At 45.9% G+C, this 25,342-nt stretch overlaps 1 protein-coding gene across 1 annotated transcript in view; it reads right to left on the bottom strand.

Moving 5' to 3' along the window:
- Positions 1-5,309: 5,309 nt before the first annotated feature.
- LOC136610277 (mucin-22-like) overlaps positions 5,310-25,342 on the bottom strand; it is a 51,493-nt gene continuing 31,460 nt past the window's right edge. Inside the window, exons 8-15 of the mRNA XM_066589510.1 lie at positions 15,904-15,962; positions 15,640-15,773; positions 15,065-15,181; positions 14,151-14,210; positions 11,796-11,964; positions 10,629-10,751; positions 9,475-9,642; positions 5,310-5,334 (exon numbers count right to left, since the gene is read on the bottom strand). Of these exons, the coding sequence (XP_066445607.1) occupies positions 5,310-5,334; positions 9,475-9,642; positions 10,629-10,751; positions 11,796-11,964; positions 14,151-14,210; positions 15,065-15,181; positions 15,640-15,773; positions 15,904-15,962 (855 nt within the window). The remainder of the gene's footprint in view (positions 5,335-9,474; positions 9,643-10,628; positions 10,752-11,795; positions 11,965-14,150; positions 14,211-15,064; positions 15,182-15,639; positions 15,774-15,903; positions 15,963-25,342) is intronic.

The following is a 25,342-nucleotide window of genomic DNA, read 5'->3' as shown; positions in this document are numbered from 1 at the left end:
CATCAGTAAGTGTAACAGGAGATTCTGTGTCCTCCTCAAGCCAATTTATGTAGTAGGTCGATGTAACAGCATCTCACAGACTGAGACATCGAATAGAAAATGAATCCAGAACCACAAGTAGATCTAAGCTGGTTAGAACTGAGATCACATGGCCATCTGAGGAAAAAGAGGCCAGGAGTTTCAAATAAAGATGAAAAACTAACCCAGCCCACTTATATATTTAGGGGAATAGGTACATAGTGAATGAATAAAGATGTCTGATGTCTTATGTGTGTCAGTTGGGTGATGCCTGACACTGCTCCCTGTATGGCAGTATGGTGTCTGACTCTTTCCCCTTGGTGTGAGGACACGTGTGCTAGCAATGGTTTATCTGTATGCATGTGAGGGGGGTTTCTGTGTTGGGTTTCTCTGTCACCCTAGGGTTTTGCATTTATGCAGGATGTGTGATGCGTGTCTGTGCAGGTGGCCGGACGTGTGTGAACAGTGGGGTGTGCATTGGGTCTGTGCAAGTGCCAGACAAGGTGCATGAACAGTCCTGTTCTATTTTGCATGCAAGTTCCTGGGGTGTTGGTGTGAACAGTGGCATGTTCAGTGTCTGTGTAGGTTTCCAGACATCAGATGTGAACAGTCCTGTTCTGTAAGTTGGTGTGAGCTGTGTCCTGTCCTGCTGTAGATCTAGGGATAGGTAGATCCCTACGTTCCAGTGCGGAGTTGTCCTTATCGGGACGATCGCTCTGCTTGCAGGCAGGTTTTCGCGTGGTGGATGTCTTGTTAGAGTAGAGATATCTTATGTCTGTCCGTAAGACCAATTCACAGCCCTACCTTGGTGTTCAGTATGCATTGTGTGTGTTCTTATGGCATTTGTGTGAATGCCGTCTTGCGTCCGTTCTGAGGCTTGGTGCCCTGGTGTTGCACGGACGTAACACATAACCTTTTTATTTTCTGTCAACATGGCCATATGAGAGCTTGTTTTTTGCGTGGTGAGCTATAGTTTGTATTGGTACCATTTTTGGAGTACATACAATGTATTTTGTAACTTTTTATTTTTATGATGCTCACTATGCAGTATAAACGACTTGGTAACTTTTTATTGCAAGTTGTTCCAATTACAAAAATACCAACATTTCAATGAGTGCTGCAGTTACAAGCACCAGCCACTACACAAGGGTTAGACCAGCTGCTTCTGCTCTGACCCAGTGCATATGGGGTCCTGGGCAATAAACTATTGATAACTTATGTTGATGATAGATAATTTCCAGCATGCACCCACCGCTAGTTCTCTGTGGGCAGGAACTCTGTCTCCAATGCTCTCCCTATCTGTCCAATCAAATACTCTATGACAATGATTGATAGCTGTAAAGGTGCACTGCACACCCAGTATGTAAATGTACTCCCTGTGGTGTTAAGGAGTTTATGTTTATATCCCTGGCAAAGAGCACTAGAAGGGTTAATGCTGCATACTTGTGGTCCAGTGCTCACTTATGTATCCAGACTTCAATGTAGCCATGGTTGTAACTTCCCATTATCTCCCAGCACTGATCATAGAGGTAAGTCATGACAGATATAGAGAACCACTGCACTGTAACTGTACAGCTTAACTGTTCTCTCTGTGATCAGGCAGAGTGATCAGGTTCTGCCCAATCACTAAAAGGAGAATCCCTCTGTGATCAGCGGGGCCTATGGGCAGCCTGCAACGCCTGTAGCTCAACTGCCATTCCATTCATTCGAGGGCATTCTAATATATCACACATCATTTAAAGTTTGGGTCTGCTCACAAAGACCAGAGGGACATTTTGGGACTCCATTCCTGGGTAAGACTGCAACTCTGCACCTGTTGCAGCCGTTCTGAGGTTCCCACCTTGCTTTCAGGCCAGACCAGGGTTTAGCAGCATTCCTACTTCTCCTGGAGCTGAGAGGTGTGGTGGTTGCAAGATTAATGTCAGTCAGCACCTGGTGCTAAGTAGCTCTGCTCCTATTTAAGCAGTGCTAACAGTGACACCTGTGCTGGTCAATCACTTCAGTTGTATGTTGGACAGCGATGGAGTAACACAGAGTGGTGAAAGCTCTTTATTATAAGCTAAGTTCTTTGCTGTTTGGTTTTGTTTTGTTTCTCTTTTGTTTTGTGCTAGGGCTCCCAGATAGGGACTGGTCAGTGGCCCAGGCATGAGTGCAGGCTCGCACTTATCAGCGCGGTCGGTCTGCCGAGCAGGCAGGGCCCCCTCCCGGGCTAGGGGAGTATAGGGAGAGAATTCCCCCATTTATTTTGTGGGGTTTTTTGCACAGTTGTGCCTTTGATTTATGTTATTGAGGTTGCACGTTCATAGGACGCAACAGCACCATTTATAATTACACTCTTGGACAAAGGGTTTTCCAGGATATGAAAACCATGGCTACTTTCTACCAGAAGAAGAAAATACACCTGTGCACAGGCTATATGTGTAATTACAGCTCTGCCTTGCAGAGGAGAGATGCAATACCAGACACAACCCATGGACAACAGTGGCACTGTTGTTTGAAGAAATCAGCCAAGTTTTTTATTTTCTACAATCGCTTTGCAGACTTGGAGTCCTGGCATAGTAATGCTTCTATGGTGTAAAAAATAACTGGAACCTGTGCTTTTATAATTCATTTTAATTACAAATGCTAAAAATCTCCAATATAAAATTAAAAAAATTGGTGATCGATTTACAAAATAATTAGAAAGACACTTTTTACTTCATGGATTTTCTGAATGTCAGAGTTTACCACAGTCAGTTTATTTCCAGCTAGAGACATGGATCATTTCACAGCCTTCCAGTGAAGGGCTTTAAGCTTTAAATGGGTTTTACCACCACTGACTTTTATCCCCTATCCATAAGATGAGGGAAATAAATGTCACATCAATGGGAGCCAGACCACTGGGATACCCCACTATCCCAAGAACTGCACCCCGTAATGCCCCTGTGAATGGAGCGGTGAAGTGAGACTAGCACTCCATTTACTTCCACAAGATAGAGGAAGAGTCCCAAGTGCATCAATGTCCTCTTTCTCCACAGAAGTGAATAGAGCGCGATCGAGCATCTGCACCATCATTTTAATCACAGGAGTTGTGTTGAGTGAACCAAAACATGCAAGCCCTCTTTCAGGTCAAACTTTGCTAAAAGTTCATTGCTAACCCGAACTTCATGCGGTTCATCTCCGTCAAACCCACTAAAACGTCTTCTTTTTCTTCTAGTGCATAAGTGTATGTACTATAATATTGATTATTACGAAGAAGAAACCCACACAAACACATAGAGAACATACACATTCCATGTACACTACCAGTCAGAAGTTTTAGAACACCTCATTTTTTCTAGTAATTTTTTACATTAACACAGTTCAAGTCCAGAAAATAATGTGAAGGGGTTAAAAGGTCCAAAAGTAAGTAAACAAATATGAAATTTTAATCTGAAATGCAATAATAGTCTGAATTTATGATTTTAACCAAAAGGCCTTTTTTTTCAGAGAACACATTAAGGGCGGCTGCTCTGCACCACAAAAAGCAAATTATGGCTTGAAATTGGTTACAAACTATTCCTACAGGGTTCTCAACTTTTGAAGATTACTTTCAAACTCTGATTCTATATAACCAGTGTTGGAACAGATTGCATTAAACCCTCTAGGGCAGGATTTGGACAGTTCTGCTCTTCAGAACAGAGCACATGGAGGCAGTTATCAAAAGAACACAGACAATTGTAAGCCTTACAAGTGTAGCTCTGCCCTACAGAGAAGTAGCCAAGAAAGCCAAAGTGGCAATCAGTACAAATTCCTATACCATCAAATGACACTTGGAAACTGGAGGAAACTTTGACAGGAAGAGGTCTACAGATCAAAGGCCACTACATCAGGTGACACTTTTTTGAGAATCAACAGTTTGTGTGATCGGCACCTCACTGCATAAACTCTTCAGGAACAGCTTAATGTAGCAAAAATTAAACAAGTTTCCATTTCAACTGTGAAGAGAAGACTTCCATCTGCAGGTTTGAATCAGTAAGAAAGTCACCGCTTAGATTGCAAAATAAAAAGAAAGACTTGCCTGAGCCAAGCAGCACCTCCAGTGAACTACTGAAGGGTGGAAGGAGGTCTTATGGACTGATGAAGGCATACAAAAACCATGTGTGATGAACAAAAGATGGCAAATTTTGATTCAAGTTGGTGAAAGGATGATTCTGGAGTGTGTGATGCCAACTATCATACATGGAGGACAAAGTGTGATAATCTGGGGTTCTTTTACTGGATCCAGAGTTGCCAACTTGCACAGGGTGACTGACACACTGAATAAAAAGGGCTACCACAGCATTTTGATATGCCATGTAATACCTTCTGGTGTGCGCCTAGTTGGTCAGGGGCTCATATTACAGCAAAACTATGATCCAAAATATACCTCTAGGTTATGGCAGAACTACTTAAGAAGGCAAGAAGAAGCCGGTAGGCTTTAAAGAATGGAATGGCCTGCACAGTCTCCAGACATAAACCCCATTGTGCTTGTTTGGGATAAACTGGACAGAAGGGTGAAAGCAAAGCAACCTACAAGAGCAGCAGATTTGTGGGAACTTCTGCAACAATGTTGGGAAGAAATTTCTGAACAATATCTGAATGTAACTGTAGAGAGAATGCCTCGATGGTGTAAGGAGTCAAAAATCTAGATTTAGTTTGGTTTGCAGTTTGTATGTTCTTAGTGCATACATATATGGGGGTGAAGAAGGAGTTTTATGGCCCTTAGACAGTGTCATGCACCAGTTTTAGGGGTATTGCTGAAGCTCTAGTTGGATTTGAATGAATTCAGACCAAACCAAACTTTTTGTCACAGATGAACCTGTCGATCCAAACTTTTCAAAACTTTGCTCAACACTACACAGTAGCATTAAAAGGTGCAGATCTTGGTATACCTGGGGGACCCAGAGGTTGGACCCTCAGAAGTAAGAAATTGTATCCTGTGAAAAGAGTATAAATGTTTTTGATGGTAAAAGCCCTTTAAGTAAATATATTAATACATCTCATTGCATACAGCAGAATCACACCATCCTCTAGTTTATGTACAAACAACTGTAGAAGCCATAAAGGTATGTTGACACGGTCGGTCAAAGAGGCAGCAAACTTCAACCTGAAGTCCGTGGGGAAGCAGCATCTAAAATGAGTTGATGTAAATATCTGTGTGGAATACACATGGGTTCCTTGCCAAATTCCATTGTGTGAAGAAGGAGTCTAGCTGTTGTGCCTGTATCAGAGTGCACTACTCCACCCTGCCTGCAGAGGGCAGAGGTTCTTTCATTGTACAGTTTATCCAGTCAAATGACGTCTTGGGAGAAACACCTGAAACAGAAAATGTAAAGAAATAGAATTTTAGCAATGTTTTTATGAAACTGGATCATTCTAAGATTAAATACTAATGAGATGCATTTTTTGTACAGTCTTTAAATAAAATATGAACTAAAAGGAGGTTTTGGCTGAATGTTGCTATACAGGAAAAATAAATACTTAGGTTTTTTTTCTATTGACCTTGGTGTTGTAGTAACTCTTGCTGAATGATTGTTAAAAAAACAAAAAAAAACAGCTGCTTTCTTATAAAACAGCGCCACACCTCTTTGTAGATTGTATGTGGTATTGCAGCTCATCCCCATTCACTTCAATGGAATAGATCTGTAAGGCCATGGCAGGTGTAGTGCTGTTTCTAGAAGAAAGAAACCATGTTTTTCTAATCCTGTACCCTTTACAGCTTGGCTTCTCTTTACCCATAAACAGCACCACTCTTATCCATGGGCAGTGTCAGGTATTGCAATCCACAACAAAGAGCTAATGACCACAGGTTGAGTCTGTAAGCATCTTCGGTCTTCATTGTTCAGCAGATGCCACGCTGTTCTCCCACCTATTAGCTATCTCCATCGATCACATGCACTCAGCCTGCCTCTTAAAGGGCAGTGTGAACACCCAGATTTGCTCTTTCTAGGCAGTCTTGATGCTCGGTTTACTGAAGCTTCCCTTCCACACTGGAGAGTTCCTGAGCAAGAACTTCCATTAGGTTCCTCATATCCAGTAACAGTAACTCAGTGATCACTATTTGATCCAACCTTTGAGGAGCCGTTAAAAGTGAAGGAGGGCCACTAAGCTACTGTGTAACCCCATCCCTGATAATTAACATTGCTATTGAAAGGGTTTAGCTACAGAATGCATTTATTAGCAATCCACAGGACCTTCTCTGGATTGGGACCTGCACGAATACTAGAATGGGGGCCCAGACTTCCCTGTTCCTCCTCATTGCATGACTGTGGTGTGGAGGAGTATGAATGTCAAGGCAGTCAAGCATGCATCCTTCCACTCCATTTTAAAGTCTATGGCAATGACAACGGAGTACATCGACAGCCAAAGCTACTTGCAATGAGCTCTGTGGGAATATTTTCGAGCATTCTACGGTTGGCTTTGCTACTGCATCACCCTATCTAATGCTGCATCTCCCACTTCCAATTGGAAATTTATCAGGAGAGGCAACTCGCTGAGACAGGGAGGACTGCCATTTCATACATTAGTCTTAATCCACACTTCATTCTACCCCATAAGGGCACATGCATGTGGATATTTTTTCTGTCCAATGTTTGGACCAAAAATTCAGTCCGAAAGTTGGATGTAAATAGCAGAATGGGAGAATTCACATAGTCCAAGTAAAAAAAAAATTGAGCATGCCCTATTTTTGCCCAATTCTCTGATGAAAATAGTACGTCCTTACATGGTGTCCTGCAGGTCGGACAGGATGTCCATGTGCTGCCAGATCTCAGGCACAGCTTTTTTATGTATTTATGTCCTATACCCTAAAAGAGGCGCAAAACCATTGATAAATTCTCACGCTGTATGATGAAACTACACTCTGCTCCTCTAGTCTCTGTGTTTACACTCTGAGAATGGAGGCACACCAATTCTGAGATGGAACTCGTATGGGAAAAGCACCTATTCATTTCAATTGGTTACTTCAATCAAACGAATTTTCTCTTGGTCCGATAGTCCGAGTTAGAACAATTGCTGGATGTCCTGTTTTTGGGTGATTCTTGTTTGAGAATTATACATTATTTTCAATGAGAGCGTGAAATCCATGTAAGATCCTCACATGACATGAGAGTGCCATCAGTTCATAAAATATTTTATTCTATTGGAACTACATTTGGTTTTTTCACGCATCAGAAGAATGTGTGTGAAAAACTGATATAAATGTGATGCAAATTGTGCAATTTTGTGCAAAAAGCATGACACACATGAAAATTGCAGGGGAACATGTGACTGTCCCCAGCAAGAGAAACCAAGTAATCTTGTGGATAGGATACTTTTTATTGGCTAGCAAAAATACATGATGTTCTAGTGAGCTTTCCAACCTCTCAGGGTTCTTCCTCAGGCAGGGGCGTAACTATAGGGAATGCAGTTGCACCCGGGCCAAGGAGCCTTTGGGGGCCCATAAGGCCTTTCTTCTCTATAAAATAAGCCCAGTACTATGAATAAAGCATTATAGTTGGGGCTCTGTTCCAGGTTTTGCATTGGGGCCCAGAAGCTTCAAGTTACACCTCTGTCCTCGGGCTTAACCCTTTCCAATCCAATTTGTATCCTGGTTTTCCTAGGGGGCTTACTCTTTTTCTGCCATTATACAACGGTACTATCTGCTGGCTAAAGCCAGTACTGCATGGGGTGACACGTTGGATAGGCTCCGACAGCAGAGCGGCTGGCAATATACAGTAAGAGAACCCAGACGGATGTCTTCCAACATCGGAGCTGTACAACCTTAAATCATAATGTCTTCAGAGGTCATACAGTGGATTGGAAAGGGTTAAGCCTGCGGTTTTTGGTGTGTAGTTTACTGTGGCTTGTGGTACTTCCTATGGTGTAATTCTATCTTGTGTGAAAGCTTTCTAAAGCCATATTCACATGGCCAATAATCTCATGCAAGTCTTCTGTGTTCCTGGATGTAAATAGCTTGCATGACAATACAGCCCATTATATGCAATGGGTTCTCTTATATGTGGGATTCTGCAAGAGAGAATATGCTGCGACCTTTCTATTTTTGGGGGGTAGTGGCGCCCATTCTATTCTATTGGAGCCCAAAACAATCGCACTTGAAATAACATGTTTTTTACATGCAGGACAATCACAGGGAAAATTGCAAGTTTACAAGCGTGATATTGGTCTGAGTTTCACTTGCTGTGAGAATACAGCCTTACAAGGTATCAGTCCTGACAATCAATGGACTAGTAGCATAAACGTATCGCCTGCATGGAATTTCAGGCTTATACACTATGTTGGCAGAAGTATTGGAACGCACATAGAAGGTGACAACATTTTGTTTTATTCACATTTTTCAATCCAGTGTTTGGCCGCCTTCGGCCTCAATGACTGCAGTCGCCCTCCTCGGCTGGTTTCCACCAAGTTCCCATAGATGTGTGAAGGAATTTGCCTCCATTCCTGGAGAAGCTTCAGATAGTGATGCGGACGATGATGGGCGCGCATGGGTACACGGTCTAGTTTGTGCCAAAGATGCTCAATTGGATTGAGATTTGGACTTTGGGCCGGACAATGAAGTTTGCAGATGTTCTGCTCCTTAAACCAATCCTCAACACCACGTGCCGTATGACATGGCGCTCAGCCATGTTGGTAGTGACATGGAGCTGTACAAGAATATTACCACAGGGTAGGTGATGCCACATGGTCCATAATGTCTCAGTACCCATTGGCATTGAGGGTAGACTTCACTATAACCAATGGTCCTAGTCCTTCCCAGCAGAAACACCCCAAACACCATAACTGAACCCCATGCAAACTTCACTGTTGGCATAATGCAGTGGTGTAGAAACCATTCTCCAGGCATTGGTGTACCTTGATTCAGCTCCAAGCCCCATCGCAAGCGCTGCTGTGCAGTCACTGCTGGGATGTTGTGTGCAGCCACTTATCCAGGCCGTTCCCTACGGATGGTTCTGGTGCTAATGTATCCTCCAATGTCCTGTGAGACCGCTTGAGCAAGGGCAGACGATGTGTGTGATGTCTTCACAGCTCCTACAAGGCTTTATTGTCCAAGTTCTGTCATTTTATGAGGTCCCCCTGAATGTGGCAGCATCGCATACCGGACGGTCTCCATCTCCCAATGACATGGCCAACAGTGGACTCTAGAAGGTCGAGAAGCTCTGATGCCCCATACTGATTGGATGGTGACATCCCACCACCAGAGCCTTTATACCTAATGCTCACACATCACCTGACAGCATGGGACTAGTGGGGGGCCAGTACTGTTGTCAACATAGTGTAGTTATTGCCTGCACTAATACAGAGCAAGAAACCCTCAAATATGTGAGCAGGATTAGTCAGTGCTGATTCTTTTGGTGGACTCTGTACATAAGTAATTACCATTCACTGACAGCAAGGCAAGATCTTGAAAGCCATGAGGAATTGACACACAGAATATATAATGCTACATTTGCCACTTACGGATCTATGCCTGAGCCGCGGCGACGTCGACATAAAGCAACGACAAGAACTACAATGATCATGAGCAGCACAGTCAGACCAACGGTCACTCCACCATAGACACCCGGCTTACTAACTGCCGTCTGACATCGATCTCCCATGTACCAGAACTGGTCTGAGGTATCACAGCTGCAATGGAAAGACATCAATAACTAAATCACAGTGGACAGCTACAGATTATAAGAAAGCAGGGGAGAAAAATGTGGGAAAAGTGAAAAACAGTGAGATATTCCAGTTTAAAGTATGCACACACATAACAAATGCCAGTTTTATAGTGGATGTCAGCTATATACCCAGGGCATCGCATTATTGTAGATGGGCATGCAGACTTGGCATAGAGTTGTGAGTTATCCGGGGCCCAAAAGAAACATCAAATGACAAACCCAATTCTGCTATATCTGCTTAGTAAATGGAATTTCAAAACAGCTCCTTCTGCAAGTATTGTGGTTGCTCCTTAGAAGCTTATCTAGCAATGAGAGAGATGTTCTGACCAGCCTGGCAGGAAGGGGTCATCTATTCATGCTGCTTGTGCCAAATGCTGACCTCCCATCAGCAAACAGAAATCTTGATTTATCTGACCAGGAGATGTTTTTCTGCTGCTCAATGATACAATTTTTGTGCTGTTTTGTCAATTGGAGTCTCGTCTTTCTACTTCTACTTTCTACTTCTGCTTTCTACTTATCAGACATAATGGTGCTGGAACTGCTCATCTGCTGTTATAGCCCAAAAAACATAGAAATATTGACCTAAATCTGTATTTATGACTAGTGTTTAGTGAACCAAAACAGTTCAACTCTGTTTCAGGTCAAACTTGTTCAAAGTGCAGTGCAAACCCAAACCTGGGGCGGTTCATCTCAGCCAAACCCATTAAAACAACCTCCTCAACAACCTCCTCCATCTCAGCAACTTCCTGCATCTCAACAACCTCCTCCATCTCAACAACCTCCTTCTCAACAACAACCTGCTCCTTCATCTCTACAACCGTCTTCTAGCCTCCTTCTCCTCAACAACCTCCTCCTCAGCAAACTTCTCCTCTCCTACTCAACAACCTCTTTGTCCTCCTCCTTCTCAACAACCTTCTCCTCTTCCATCTCAACAACCTCCTGCTCAACAACCTTCTGCTCTCCTCCTCTTCAAAAACCTCCTCCTTTTCAACAACCTTCTCCTCCTCCATCTCAACAACCTTGTCCAGACACATCTGATCAAGGACAACATCTGGCTTCTCCTCCATAAATGTGCTAATTAAATCAAGGTAATTATTATGAGAAATAAACCAACACAAACACAGGGAGAACATAGAAACTCCTGGCAGATATTACCCTTGGTCAGATTTGACTAGAGAACCACAGCGAGGATGCTGAGAGCTTTTATGGCTCTTAGATAGTTGTATCAACCAGTATTAGGGGTACAGACGAAGTTTTGGTTCAGTTTGCGCTAATTCAGAATGGACTAAACTTTTTGCTGAAACTCTGCAAACTGAAACTCTTACAAAACAGGAGTCCATATAAACTAAGATCAGCGGAGCTGTCTTGGCCACTCCAACCACTTGTGTTCACCTGCGCTAACAGCCTGGTGACTGAATTTTGATGCATTTTTACAGCTATCTCTTAGACCTTATTATCATAGTTCAGTACAACAGCCAAGAAGAACAATGCGAAGAGGAACATTATGAGCAGAATTTCTTTCTTGGACTATTGGAAAGAATTAGGTTATACACATATTTAACTATATACAGATAGAGCAGAGTTGAGCTTATCACTTGGCACCACTCATGATGATATTTGCATGTGGTCATTTAAAATAGTACTGCATGTTGACCAACAGCATTGAGAGTTATCAAGGCACAGTTAGCATCGAAATCCCTTGATATAAGGCTCAGTTCACATCTACATCGAAGCCTCCATCAGGCACATTTGACTACAAGAATAGCATCAGGACTAGAGATGAGCGAGTATACTCGCTAAGGCCCTTTACTCGAGCGAGTAGTGCCTTAGCCGAGTATCTCCCCACTCGTCTCTAAAGATTCGGGGGCCACCGCAGGTGACAAGTGAGTTGCGGCGGGGAGCAGGGGGAAAGCGGGGTGGAGAGAGAGATCTCCCCGCTCTCCCCCGCCGCTCCCCGCCCCGCGCCGGCTCCCGAATCTTTAGAGGTGAGCGGGGAGATACTCGGCTAAGGCACTACTCGCTCGAGTAAAGTGCCTTAGCGAGTATACTCGCTCATCTCTAATCAGGACATATTGAGGTAACAGAGAGATAGGGATTCATAAGTTATAAGGGTCTTACTAGCATCGGGGTCCCACAAGACTGACAGAGCACTGCCCCCAGTTACAGTTTATTGGAGCTTGGTGCCTGATGCTGCACTTGGTGACACAGAGCAGATACTGTGACATGTTCACTCCATAGAAGTAAGGCCTCATATTCTGGGGAATGCACTTCTCCTCCAAGCACAGATCTAAAAATGGGCAGAATACAGCATAGGTGAACTCTTACATGGACCTTGTCACGCATCTAAACCTCAACTCCATAACGCTGGTGCACAATATTTCTGTACTGCAGTGGTGTGTATATTGGAACTTGGGGTGCCTGCAGGTCTACAGAGTGTATGATGCCTTAGGTAATCTTGTCTGAGAATACTGAAAGAGCAACGGACTAATGTTAAAATAATGTGTTTTCAGACATATATTTTACTTCTGATTCTACCAATAAACGATCACCTGCTTAAATGTATCTCTATCGGCCAATTAGCTAACTTAGGCCAGGCTCACACAACCGGGTTGTATTCCGCATGCGGGAGGCCCGCAGTGGATTCTGTCTGTGAGCCTGACCGGTGACCCTACGTATGGTGTGTAATTGTATTGTGTATCACCGCATACACATGCAGGCGGTCAAGAGCAGTGCAGCTTTTTTTTTTTGTATTTCCCATGCTGTGAATTAGCAATGGCGCGGGTACCCGCAGCCCATGCGCAATGTAATTTGGATTTTGTGGTAAAATAGAAAATGCTGCATTTATTTTCCACGAGCAGGTTCCAACCAGCTAATGTGAGCAGAATTGTGTGATCCCATGTATTTGATTGAACTGCATATTACTGAATGTTATACAATTGCGGAATCCGCAATTCAAATCTGGTCATGTGAGACCGGCCTTACATGTTCTTTATACACTTTTTACACTCTTTGTCAAAACAATCACGCCCCTGCAAAACTTGACACACAGCTACATCTCAGACTGCCCGGTCACCAGATTTATTGCCAATAGAACTTGTATGGGACCATCTGAGATGCCAATTTCCACTGCCTATGGGTTTGCAGAATCTAGAGGCTCAGTTACAGCAAATACGAAGAGATATGCTGCAGAATACCATACAGAACCTGCATGCCTCCATGCCCACCCGTATCACATCTTGTATCCAAGCAAAAGGCAGCCTAACAGGGTACCAGAGCCTCCATGCCCACCCGTATCACATCTTGTATCCAAGCAAAAGGCAGCCTAACAGGGTACTAGGGCATCCATGCTCACTCGTATCAGATCTTGCATTCAAGCTAGAGGCTGTACAACAGAGTACTAGAGCATCCAGTCCCTATTGCATCTTATATCTAAGCTAGAAGAGGTACAACAGGGTACTAGAGCCTCTATGCTCGTCCGTATCATACCTTGTATCCAAGCTAGAGGCGGTACAACAGGGTACTACAACCTCCATGCTTGCCCGTATCACACCTTGAATCCAAGCTAGAGGCACTTCAACAGGGTACTAGAGCCTCTATGCCCACCCATACCACATCTTGTATCCAAGCTAGAGGCCAATAAGTTCTCTGCCAGCAGTGTGTATGTCTGGAAAAGTGTAAAACACTGTGGGGAGATGCGCAGCACTTTACATATACGGCTGTGGGAATGAGCCCTTATATCAGCAATACAATCACACAGAGAAAGTTTCATTCCAGTCCAAAAACTTCTAGAGGAAGGATTGTTTTTACACTGCAGACATTTTGTTTATTTCACATATTATGTTGGCAAAACTCCCAGGAAAATGTTATTTAAAAAAGCTGCCAAAAGACCCTGTTATATGCCTAGGACTATAGATAATAGTGTAGCTCTCAGAAATTCCTATGTATATTTTCTACTTTGTAAGACAGGTGTCTCTGCAATTATTCATATACTCCCTATTTCTTGCTTTTTGTACCAACGATGTATATATTATTTTCACTAAGGGCTTAGTCACACGGGCGCATCCAGGCGCCGATGGGCCCGTCTTCCTGCACGAAGAAGACGGCCGCACTGCAGGTGCGGACGAGTCTTTGCAGCACCGGAAGAAAGAACACATGACCGGCAATGGAGACGGTCATGTGTTCTTTCTCCGCACCTGCAGTGCGGCCGTCTTATCCTGCAGGGAGACGGGCGCATCGGCGCCCGGATGCACCCGTGTGACTAAGCCCTAAAGATCTGCTGCAGCCCCACAGTCTCTGTTGACAGTGGAAGTCATCGCCTGCCAGTCAGAGACTGCAGAATCAGCTTTCCAAACTCCTGGCATCATGGTGCCCAGGATGTGAGTACTGATGCCAGGAGAATAGGTGATGCTGCGGCCGCTAAATTTTTAAAAAAAAGTTCATTTCTAAGCAGACAACCTCTTTAATATATTTTACCTGATTCTGTGATATTTTCGCTATTGATTGATGTTTTAGTGATGTTGAAGCAAAGTCTGTCTGTTGGAGAGAAGAGAAGTCATCAATCAGCGATTTATATGATCACAAGGCTGCGCTGAACCGCAGATGATGATAGAGAGCGAGAGATGTAACGACACAATAAAGGTCCTTCATAACGACATCCGATAATCCAGCACTTGGTTCTAACATAAAACGCTAGCAGAAATGTAGGTACTTCATGAGACTAGAATACAGTCTGATCATACGGAATTTCTGGTAATCCAGCACATATAGATGATTGATTTGTGAATAGGAATATACTGTACACGCAAAGAAAAAACATCTGCAATTCACTGAGTGCTCCCTTTTTAAAGCCCCCCTACCAGGGGCGTAACTATAGGGGATGCAGGGGATGCAGGGGATGCGGTTGCACCCGGGCCCAGGAGCCTTAGGGGGCCCATAAGGCCTCTCTTCTCCATATAGGAAGCCCAGTACTATGAATAAAGCATTATAGTTGGGGGCCCTGTTACAGGTTTTGCATTGGGGCCCAGGAGCTTCAAGTTACGCCTCTCCCCTCTACCATCTCACAATTGGCACTTCCCTGTATGTATATTCTCCCCGTGACCTCGGAGTGCAGCATAAATCACGTGCCAAGTTTTCTACAGATCAGTTTCAAGGTGAATCCACATTAGATGGGAAAATGTGAGCGACTTCTAATGAGGCCGGTCATCGGTGCTAGACTAGCTGGGGCCGGGATTTCACTGCCAACCGCATGGGGTTTTCTTATGTAACAGTGTGGAGAGTATACCGAGAATGGCGCGATTGGGGTAAAACATCCAGCAGAAGCGGATCTGTGGACGGAAACAACTCATTTCCATAAGAGGTCAGAGGAGGATGTCAGGAGTCACTCTGACCAACGGGTGTTGCACAGTCAAGAGCAATTGAATACAACTCTGGTGCTTCTACTAATGCCAACTCACTGTTCTTTAGCATGGATGGGCTATAACAGCGCACTATAAGTTCCAGCACCACTGTGTATAAGAGGAAGAGAAACAGAAAGGCGAGATTCCAGGGGGCAAAAAAGTGAAAAAAATTGTATCACTGAGCAGTAGAAAAACATCACCTGGTCAGATGGATACAGATTTTTGTTGCACCATGCTGATTTGGTGCAGGCAGCATGAATCGATGACCCCTTCCTGTCAGCTGGTCAGAACATGTCAGCACCGCCATCTAATCTGCAGCAACTACAAGAAGCTTCCTGTCCATGGGGGGCCAACTGCAGACTGGTTTATTCACCTAATGCAAAGAATTGCTGTGGTTCTGTAGGCCAAAGGTGATGCAATATGCTATTAGATGGGGGTCTTTAAAAAAGTGTATCTGTAAAAGTAGTATTACTGCTTCTATATTAATGCATCCACCTACTGGATACAACAAAACAATGAAAACATATAAAATGAGTGTATGAAGCTGTGAAGCCCTCAGTCTTTACCTGTCTCATTAGATGTGCAATTCAGTTCATGTAAGGTGGTACGCAGCTGGCTCTCTGCTTGTAGCGTTTCTTCCAAGCGAACTCTATAGTCCACCTTCAGGAGAAGCTCGTGGTCCACTATTATACTGCCTGGTCTGATAGAGACATGGAGGGTGACAGAAACAAACTACTCATAAGAAGTTGAAGGGGTATCACGGTATTTCATTTAGATACTCCAAGCGATGGTGAGGTGGAGTAGCACCAACGTGAACAATCCAAACTCACCTGAAAGAGATGACTCTGATCTCCTTGAACCGAGAAAGTGTCCGGTATATCTTGGACATCTGTATAATAGAAGAGAAAAATGTTTAAAACTGAAGAAGCCCTCAATCAGGGGTGAACCAGTCTCCATAAACTCTATCTGTGCCACCTATACTCCCCTACTTTGTGTTTCCAATCAGGCTACAGATCTCTGCTTGCTGTGAATGGCAGTGCTCTTGTTAAGCTCTTGCTCACCCAGTGTCATCTGGACATGATGGATTCTGGAGTCCAAGAAGCCATAATGGGACAGATTTACCATTTCTGTTCTACTAAAATTACGGCATTAGTTGTACCAAAATTTTGGTGCAGACTATTTTGGACAAATTTATTAATAATCTGCTCTAAAAAAGTACAAATGTTTGCGCCTTGCTAGAAATTTTTTAAAGTGTCTAAAAGAGGAAACACAAATTTGTCGAATTGCTAAAATACACTAGAATTAGTACTTGTGTGCAGCAGGTAATTGGTGCAAATAAATATGTCTAAAGTATATCGGCGAAGAAATGCTATAAAATAGGAAACTGAGTCAAACGTGCAGAACAAATGTGCCAAATCTATCATATAGTGTGCAGCACCGTGATAGATTTGGTGACTCTTTGGATTGCTTTAGTAACTACGCTGTCTATATATTAGACAGCCATAAAACAGCCTTCTTTTTTCAGAGCAAAGTTAGGGACCAGGGGGAGGCGTTATATTTCCTGCCGTTGGTTCTCAGAGCCATTGCCCCACAGGTACACAACTGTAGGTTCAGTTTTCACTCATCCAAGGTGGTTGCCAAAATTGTTTACTAATCCCTATAGTGCATTCTCTGATTGGCCAGCACTGCCCATGTGATCACCACTGGCTAATTAGAGAGCAGCACAAAGGTGCCTCAGACTACCTATGCACAGTGTGCATTACACAGCTAGAAGATTTCATTAGCTATCTTGGAAGAGCAAAAATCGGACAGATCGCGGGGCTACAAGGCAAAGGACCAATGCAGGTAATATAATACCCTCCTCCAGTACCTGGACAAAATTTTGTCCCAGAACTGGAGGGTAAGTTTAGTAAATCTGCCCAAAGTTTCCATCCACTAACAGCAGGTAGAGATCACAGAATTGGATTCTATCACTCTAATCAGAGTATCACAGCTCTCTATAAATGGTCAATGGGTCAAATGTGTAGGAAACCTAAAGGACTTAGATTGAATCACCATCAGGCTAGTCAGGGTGGGAGAACTGAGGAAACGCTATATTTTCTCTTTAGGGAGAGCAACTTTAAACTAAGTAAGGAGACTCAAATGGCCATGCACACTCCTCTGGGTAATATGCAAATAAGGGAGATGGAATAAATCCTCTACAGTGCCACCTATTGAAAGGCAGCATTCCTTCATGCCAAAGTCAGACTTTTTATACAAGCCTTGTTACAATGACCGGGAATTACAGCTGTATGTACATGGAGTCTGGCTTTGCTTGTAGTTCCCGGTCATTGCTTGTACAAGGCTTGTATAAAAAGTCTGACTTTGGCATGAAGGAATGCTGCCTTTCATTAGGTGGCACTGTAGAGGATTTAGTCCATCTTTCTTATTTGCATATTACCCAGAGGAGCGTTTATGGCAATTAGAGTCTCCTTACTTAGTTTATAGTTGCTCTCCCTAAGGAGAAAAGATAGCGTTTTTGACCCCGTTCCAGGCCTCTGAGTAGCAAAGCCAGACTTCTACTGTACACTGATGAAGGGCAAAAATCCTGAAACAGCTGTATGTACATGGAGTCTGGCTTTGCTTGTAATTCCTGGTCATTGTAACAAGGCTTGTATAAAAAGTCTGACTTTGGCATGAAGGAATACTGCCTTTTATTAGGTGGCACTGCGGAGGATTTATTCCATCTCCCTTACTTACATAACATATACATTAAAAAGTCACATGGGGCATGACTTAGCTACCAGCAGGAACAGACATGCAGCTCTATAGTTCTGGCTGCCTACAAAGGCATCCTCACCTTCCTTGCCTCTGGGCATCCTTCCTCATCCTAGGTGAGAGTTCCCTGGGTCACACTTTGTGCCGAGCTGTGGCTTAGGCTTGTGGCCTGTTGCTGCCCACTGAAGCATTGCTGTCTTTGGCCTAGATTTTCTGTACTCTTTCGCCCAGTGGAGGTTTGGCCCTGCGGCTCACCTGACTGCATCGGCCGCCTCTCCTGCTCCTTTCTCAGGATAGCGGGGTTCGCCAACATCTGGCACCTGTGGCCTGGCTGGCGCTCTGGCCCACAAAGCTTCTGATAATGGTGCCAAAAAGAGGAGAGAGAAAGCTCTCCTGAAGCTCGTCACCTGAAGCATTTCAGCCCAGTACCAGAACCCCAGAGTGGAAAGGTGGTCAGGCCTTCTGTGACCAGAGTCCTGGCAGATCCTTCACATCAGCCATGCACCACCTGGATCCGCTATCTTGACTTCACAGGGCTTTGCTTATACAGTGGCTGCCATTTTGTTGGGCAAAGTGGAGTGGGACTCTACTACTGCTACTCCAATTCTGGAAAAGAGGAGGGTAGGGAAGGGTACTGTGCCCTGTCTTTTCTGTGTAATCACAGGCCTGCAGCTCTCCTATTTTTAAGGGGGCACCTACAATAATTCTCCAACATAAGGATCATACCAAGTCTCCGAAGAGACACCATGTGTTGCATATTACTTCCCTGGATTGAATAACAGATCACCTCACTGCATGCTGCCTTTCTCTCATTTTCTACAAATCTACAGATTTGTTTAATCTAAGATATGGTTCTTCCATACCATCTACCTATTGTCTCTAAACGATTACTGCCACCCAGTGGTATACATAAGAATCTACTATCCTAAAACCAGACTCAGCCAATTTCTGAAGAAATGTACAGTTAAAGGTCCATCCATAATGGCCTGAGGCACACATACCTAGACATTATTTTTCAACCAGCTTGATTAAGCGGGGGTTTTGTCTCCTCCAGATCTGTCAGCTTAATCTTTTGCTAACAACTATTCCATTTCATGTACTACGGAATTCACAAACATGACAAGAGCAAAAAGAGGGGCGCTAGTCCTCCTAAGCTAACTTCTTTCTTTTCTTATATAGCTCTCATCAAGATCTCAGTGAGATACAATGAACTCTAACTCTACCATTAAATGTGAGTCAAGTATCTCATCCTCCAAACTCTCCTAATAAAAATAATGGAGATTCTCCACACAAACAAGAAATCTCTTTCCAAGATGCCACACTGCCCAAACAAATCAATATAAAACCAGAACATATTTCACCAGAGATCCTTAAGGCCATGTTTCAAGATCTGAAAGAAACAATACAGAAAGATACTAAAGAAACGGTCTCTTCCATTGACAACGATATTATAGCTATAGGTGAATGCACCTCGCACCTCGAAGAAAAAATGGAAGACTACTAGAGATGAGCGAGCACCAAAATACTCGGGTGCTCGTTACTCGAGTCGAACTTTCCGCGATGCTCGAGAGTTCGTTTCGAGTAACGAACCCCATTGAAGTCAATGGGCGACTCCAGAATATTTGTGTATCGCCGATGCTCGCTAAGGTTTTCATTTGTGAAAAGCTGGGCAATTCAAGAAAGTGATGGGAACGACACAGAAACGGATAGGGCAGGCAAGGGGCTACATGTTGGGCTGCATCTCAGGCTCCCAGGTCCCACTATTAAGCCACAATAGCGGCAAGAGTGCCCCCCCCCTCCCAACAATTTTTACTTCTGAAAAGCCCTCATTAGCAAGGCATACCTTAGCTAAGCACCACACTACCTCCAACAAAGCACAATCACTGCCTGCATGACACTCCGCTGCCACTTCTCCTGGGTTACATGCTGACCAACCACCCCCGCGCGATGCGTGTCCACAGCGCACACCAAAGTGTCCCTGCGCAGCCTTCAGCTGCACTCATGCCAAACGCTAGCATCATAGCCACACCACCCTCATGTCTATTTATAAGTGCGTCTGCCATGAGGAGGAACCGCAGGCACACACTGCAGAGGGTTGGCACGGCCAGGCAGCGACCCTCTTTAAAAGGGGCGGGGCGATAGCCCACAATTCTGTACAGAAGCAATGAGAAATCCAATCCTGTGCCACCTCCATCAGGAGCTGCACACGTAGGCATAGCAATGGGGAACCCATGTGCCACACACTATTCATTCTGTCAAGGTGTCTGCATGCCCCAGTCAGACCGGGGTTTTTTATAAATAGTCACAGGCAGGTACAACTCCGCAATGGGAATTCCGTGTGCACCCACAGCATGGGTGGCTCCCTGGAACCCACCGGCAGTACATAAATATATCCCATTGCATTGCCCATCACAGCTGAGGTAACGTCAGGTTTAATGCGGGTGGGCTTCGGCCCACACTGCATGCCCCAGTCAGACTGGGGTTCTTTAAAAGTGGACACATGCAGTTACAACTCCGTGTGGACCGACAGCATGGGTGGGTCCCAGGAAGCCACCGGCGGTACATAAATATATCCCATTGCATTGCCCATCACAGCTGAGGTAACGTCCGATTAAATGCAGGTGGTCTTCGGCCCACACTGCATGCCCCAGTCTGACCGGGGTTTTTAATACATAGACACTGGCAGGTACAACTCCCTAATGTGAAGTCCCTGTGGACCCACGGCATGGGTGGCTCCCTGGAACCCACCGGCGGTACATAAATATATCCCATTGCATTGCCCATCACAGCTGAGGTAACGTCAGGTTTAATGCAGGTGGGCTTCGGCCCACACTGCATGCCCCAGTCAGACTGGGGTTCTTTATAAGTAGACACATGCAGTTACAACTCCGTGTGGACCGACAGCATGGGTGGGTCCCAGGAAGCCACCGGCGGTACATAAATACATCCCATTGCAGTGCCCTGGACAGCAAACTAACGTTAGATTAAATGCAGGTGGTCTTCGGCCCACACTGCATGCCCCAGTCTGACCGGGGTTTTTAATACATAGACACTGGCAGGTACAAATCCCTAATGTGAAGTCCCTGTGGACCCACAGCATGAGTGGCTCCCTGGAATCCATCGGCGGTACATAAATGTATCCCATTGCAGTACCCTGCTCAGCAGAGCTAACGTCACATACAATACAGGTGTGCTTCGGCCCACAGTGCATGCCCCAGTCAGAGTGGTAATATGTACCCTAACAGTAACCACGTTGGTGGGAATGTGGTGGCGACTGCGGACCTAGTAGCGCGGTTTTATTTAGTTGGTTTTCGGAATGTGGCCAGGATTAAGTGGGCCGTGGCGGGGGGATGGTGGGGGCGCTCTCTTGTTGTGTCGGTAAAGGTGAAATTCTTGGACTGCCACCAGACGGACCTATGCAAAGGTATTTGCCAAGAATGTTTTCATTGTTGGAGGAGGAGGGGGATGTTTTTGAGGCACTACGTGTCCTCTCCACGTGTCCGTGGTTATATGCACCTTAACAGTAACAGCGTTGGTGGGAAATGGCCTCGCCGCCATCATGTCTTTGGGAAGCCTCCGTTTCCACACCCCAGTGACATAGCATTAGCAGCGGTATAGGCAGAGCCCAGAATTAGTAACATTTCAGCGGTAGCATTAGGGGCAGGCCCCAGTAACATATCACTAGCAGCATTTTTAGGGGGAGCACAGTATTAGTTCCATTTCAGTAGTAGTAGTAGTCCAGACAGGCCCGAGTAACAATTCCGAAGCAGCAGTATAGGGGGAGCACAGTCTTAGTTCCATTTCAGTAGTAGTAGCAGTCCAGACAGGCCCCAGTAATAATTCCAAAGCAGCAGTATAGAGGGAGCACAGTATTAGTTCCATTTCAGTAATAGTAGCACTCAAGACAGGCCCTGGTAACAATTCCGAAGCAGCAGTATAGGGGGAGCACAGTCTTAGTTCCATTTCAGTAGTAGTAGCAGTCCAGACAGGCCCCAGTAACAATTCCGAAGCAGCAGTATAGAGGGAGCACAGTCTTAGTTCCATTTCAGTAGTAGTAGCAGTCAAGACAGGCCCCAGTAACAATTCCGAAGCAGCAGTATAGGGGGAGCACAGTACTAGTTCCATTTCAGTAGTAGTAGCAGTCTAGACAGGCCCGAGTAACATATCACTAGCAGCAGTATAGGGGGAGCACAGTATTAGTTCCATTTCAGTAGTAGTAGCAGTCTAGACAGGCCCCAGTGACAATTCTGAAGCAGCAGTATAGGGGGAGCACAGTATTAGTTCCATTTCAGTAGTAGTAGCAGTCAAGACAGACCACAGTAACATTCCCGTTGCAGCAGTTTAGGGAGATAACAGTCTCTTGAACATTTCAGTAGTTGCAGTATAGACAAGGCCCCAGTTACATTTATGTAGCAAAAGTGTAGGCCAACCCCACACACCTTGCTGTACCATGAGTGCAGGCGAAGCCCATAAAAATTACTAGGATTACACTGTAGGCGATGGCCTAAAAAATTGGTGTACCAACAGTACTAATGTACCTGAGAAAAATTGCCCATGCCCAACCAAGAGGGCAGGTGAAACCCATTAATCGCTTTGGTTATTGTGGTTTAATTTGTACCTAGGCCTGTAGGCAGCCCAGTTAAAATAAAAATTGGTTTAGGTGCAAGTTTCAACGCTTTAATGAGAATTGAAACGTATAAACATTGTTTACTAAAGTAATATGACTGAGCCTTGTGGGCCTAAGAAAAATTGCCCGTTCAGCGTGATTACGTAAGGTTTCAGGAGGAGGAGCAGGAGGAGGAGGAGGATGATGAATATAATACACAGATTGATGAAGCTAAAAGGTCCCCGTTTTTTATGGTGATAGAGAACGATGCTTCCATCCGCGGGTGCAGCCTACATATTGTTTAGGTATCGCTGCTGTCCGCTGGTGGAGAAGAGAAGTCTGGGGAAATCCAGGCTTTGTTCATCTTTATGAGTGTAAGCCTGTCGGCACTGTCGGTTGACAGGCGGGTACGCTTATCCGTGATGATTCCCCCAGCCGCACTAAACACCCTCTCTGACAATACGCTAGCTGCAGGACAAGCAAGCACCTCCAGGGCATACAGCGCGAGTTCAGGCCACGTGTCCAGCTTCGACACCCAGTAGTTGTAGGGGGCAGAGGCGTCACGGATGACGGTCGTGCGATCGGCTACGTACTCCCTCACCATCCTTTTACAGTGCTCCCGCCGACTCAGCCTTGACTGGGGAGCGGTGACACAGTCTTGCTGGGGAGCCAGAAAGCTGGCAAAGGCCTTGGAGAATGTTCCCCTGCCTGTGCTGTACATGCTGCCTGATCTCCGCGCCTCCCCTGCTACCTGGCCCTCGGAACTGCGCCTTCTGCCACTAGCGCTGTCGGATGGGAATTTTACCATCAGTTTGTCCGCCAGGGTCCTGTGGTATAGGATCACACTCGAACCCTTTTCCTCTTCGGGTATGAGAGTAGAAAGGTTCTCCTTATACCGTGGGTCGAGCAGTGTGTACACCCAGTAATCCGTAGTGGCCAGCATGCGTGTAACGCGAGGGTCACGAGAAAGGCATCCTAACATGAAGTCCGCCATGTGTGCCAGGGTACCTGTACGCAACACATGGCTGTCCTCACTAGGAAGATCACTTTCAGGATCCTCCTCCTCCTCCTCCTCAGGCCATACACGCTGAAAGGATGACAGGCAAGCAGCATGGGTACCCACAGCAGTGGGCCAAGCTGTCTCTTCCCCCTCCTCCTCATGCTCCTCCCCCTCCTCCTCATCGCGCTGAGATATAGACATGAGGGTGCTCTGACTATCCAGCGACATACTGTCTTCCCCCGCCTCCGTTTCCGAGCGCAAAGCGTCTGCCTTTATGCTTTGCAGGGAACTTCTCAAGAGGCATAGCAGAGGAACGGTGACGCTAATGATTGCAGCATCGCCGCTCACCATCTGGGTAGACTCCTCAAAGTTTCCAAGGACCTGGCAGATGTCTGCCAACCAGGCTCACTCTTCTGTAAAGAATTGGGGAGGCTGACTCCCACTACGCCGCCCATGTTGGAGTTGGTATTCCACTATAGCTCTACGCTGCTCATAGAGCCTGGCCAACATGTGGAGTGTAGAGTTCCACCGAGTGGGCACATCGCACAGCAGTCGGTGCACTGGCAGATTAAACCTATGTTGCAGGGTCCGCAGGGTGGCAGCGTCCGTCTTGGACTTGCGGAAATGTGCGCTGAGCAGGCGCACCTTTCCGAGCAGGTCTGACAAGCGTGGGTAGCTTTTCAGAAAGCACTGAACCACCAAATTAAAGACGTGGGCCAGGCATGGCAGGTGCATGAGGCTGCCGAGCTGCAGAGACGCCACCAGGTTACGGCCGTTGTCACACACGACCATGCCCGGTTGGAGGCTCAGCGGCGAAAGCCAGCGGTCGGTCTGCTCTGTCAGACCCTTTAGCAGTTTGTGGGCCATGTGCCTGTTCTCTCCTAAGCTGAGTAGTTTCAGCACGGCCTGCTGGCGCTTGCCCACCGCTATGCTGCCACCCCGCACGACACCGACTGGTGGAGACGTGCTGCTGCTGACACATCTTGATTGCGAGACAGAGGTTGCGTAGGAGGAGGAGGAGGGGGGTGGTTTAGTGGAGGAAGCATACACCGCCGCAGATACCAGCACCGAGCTGGGGCCCGCAATTCTGGGGGTGGGTAGGACGTGAGCGGTCCCAGGCTCTGACTCGGTCCCAGCCTGCACTAAATTCACCCAATGTGCCGTCAGGGAGATATAGTGGCCCTGCCCGCCTGTGCTTGTCCACGTTTTGCGTTGTTAAGTGGACCTTGGCAGTAACCGCGTTGGTGAGGGTGCCTACAATGTTGCGGGAGACGTGGTCGTGCAGGGCTGGGACGGCACATCGGGAAAAGTAGTGGCGACTGGGAACCGAGTAGCGCGGGGCCGCCGCCACCATAATGTTTTTGAAAGCCTCCGTTTCCACAAAGCGATATGGCAGCATCTCCAGGCTGATCAATTTGGCTATGTGCACGTTTAACGCTTGAGCGTGCGGGTGCGTGGCTGTGTACTTGCGCTTGCGCTCAAACAGTTGCCGTTACGGCACTCTGCCCCCCGAGCGCCATGTGGGGTGCCCTGAACTTCCCGCACCCCACTGTCCCTGCCTACTTTCCTCGGCCCTGGCTAACCCCAGGAGGACAACTGGGCGGCTGTCCCTACGCTGGCTAGGGACCTGGCGACTGACAAGAGAAACTAACTGATGGGGGGACAGACTGCCGACAGAGGAGGCAGGTGGAACAGACCAACAGAACAAACCAGGCTACAGGCAGGCTGAAGGAAACTGACTGGCAAACTAGGGCTAGCTGAGAGTAGCTGCAGACAGACTAGCTAGTAGCAGACAGAACCAGAACAGACTGAGTAAAGACAAACTAGGAAGAGACTGACTGGCAACTAGTACTGATTGACAGACACAGGCAGAACTGACTAGTGGCTAGCAGAACCAATAACTGGC

The sequence above is a fragment of the Eleutherodactylus coqui genome, chromosome 2 (genome assembly GCF_035609145.1).
Source record: "Eleutherodactylus coqui strain aEleCoq1 chromosome 2, aEleCoq1.hap1, whole genome shotgun sequence".
In the NCBI taxonomy this organism is placed as follows: Eukaryota; Metazoa; Chordata; class Amphibia; order Anura; family Eleutherodactylidae; genus Eleutherodactylus; species Eleutherodactylus coqui.
The sequence above is the reverse complement of the archived record's forward strand: the minus strand, read 5'-3'. Positions and strand labels throughout refer to the sequence as shown.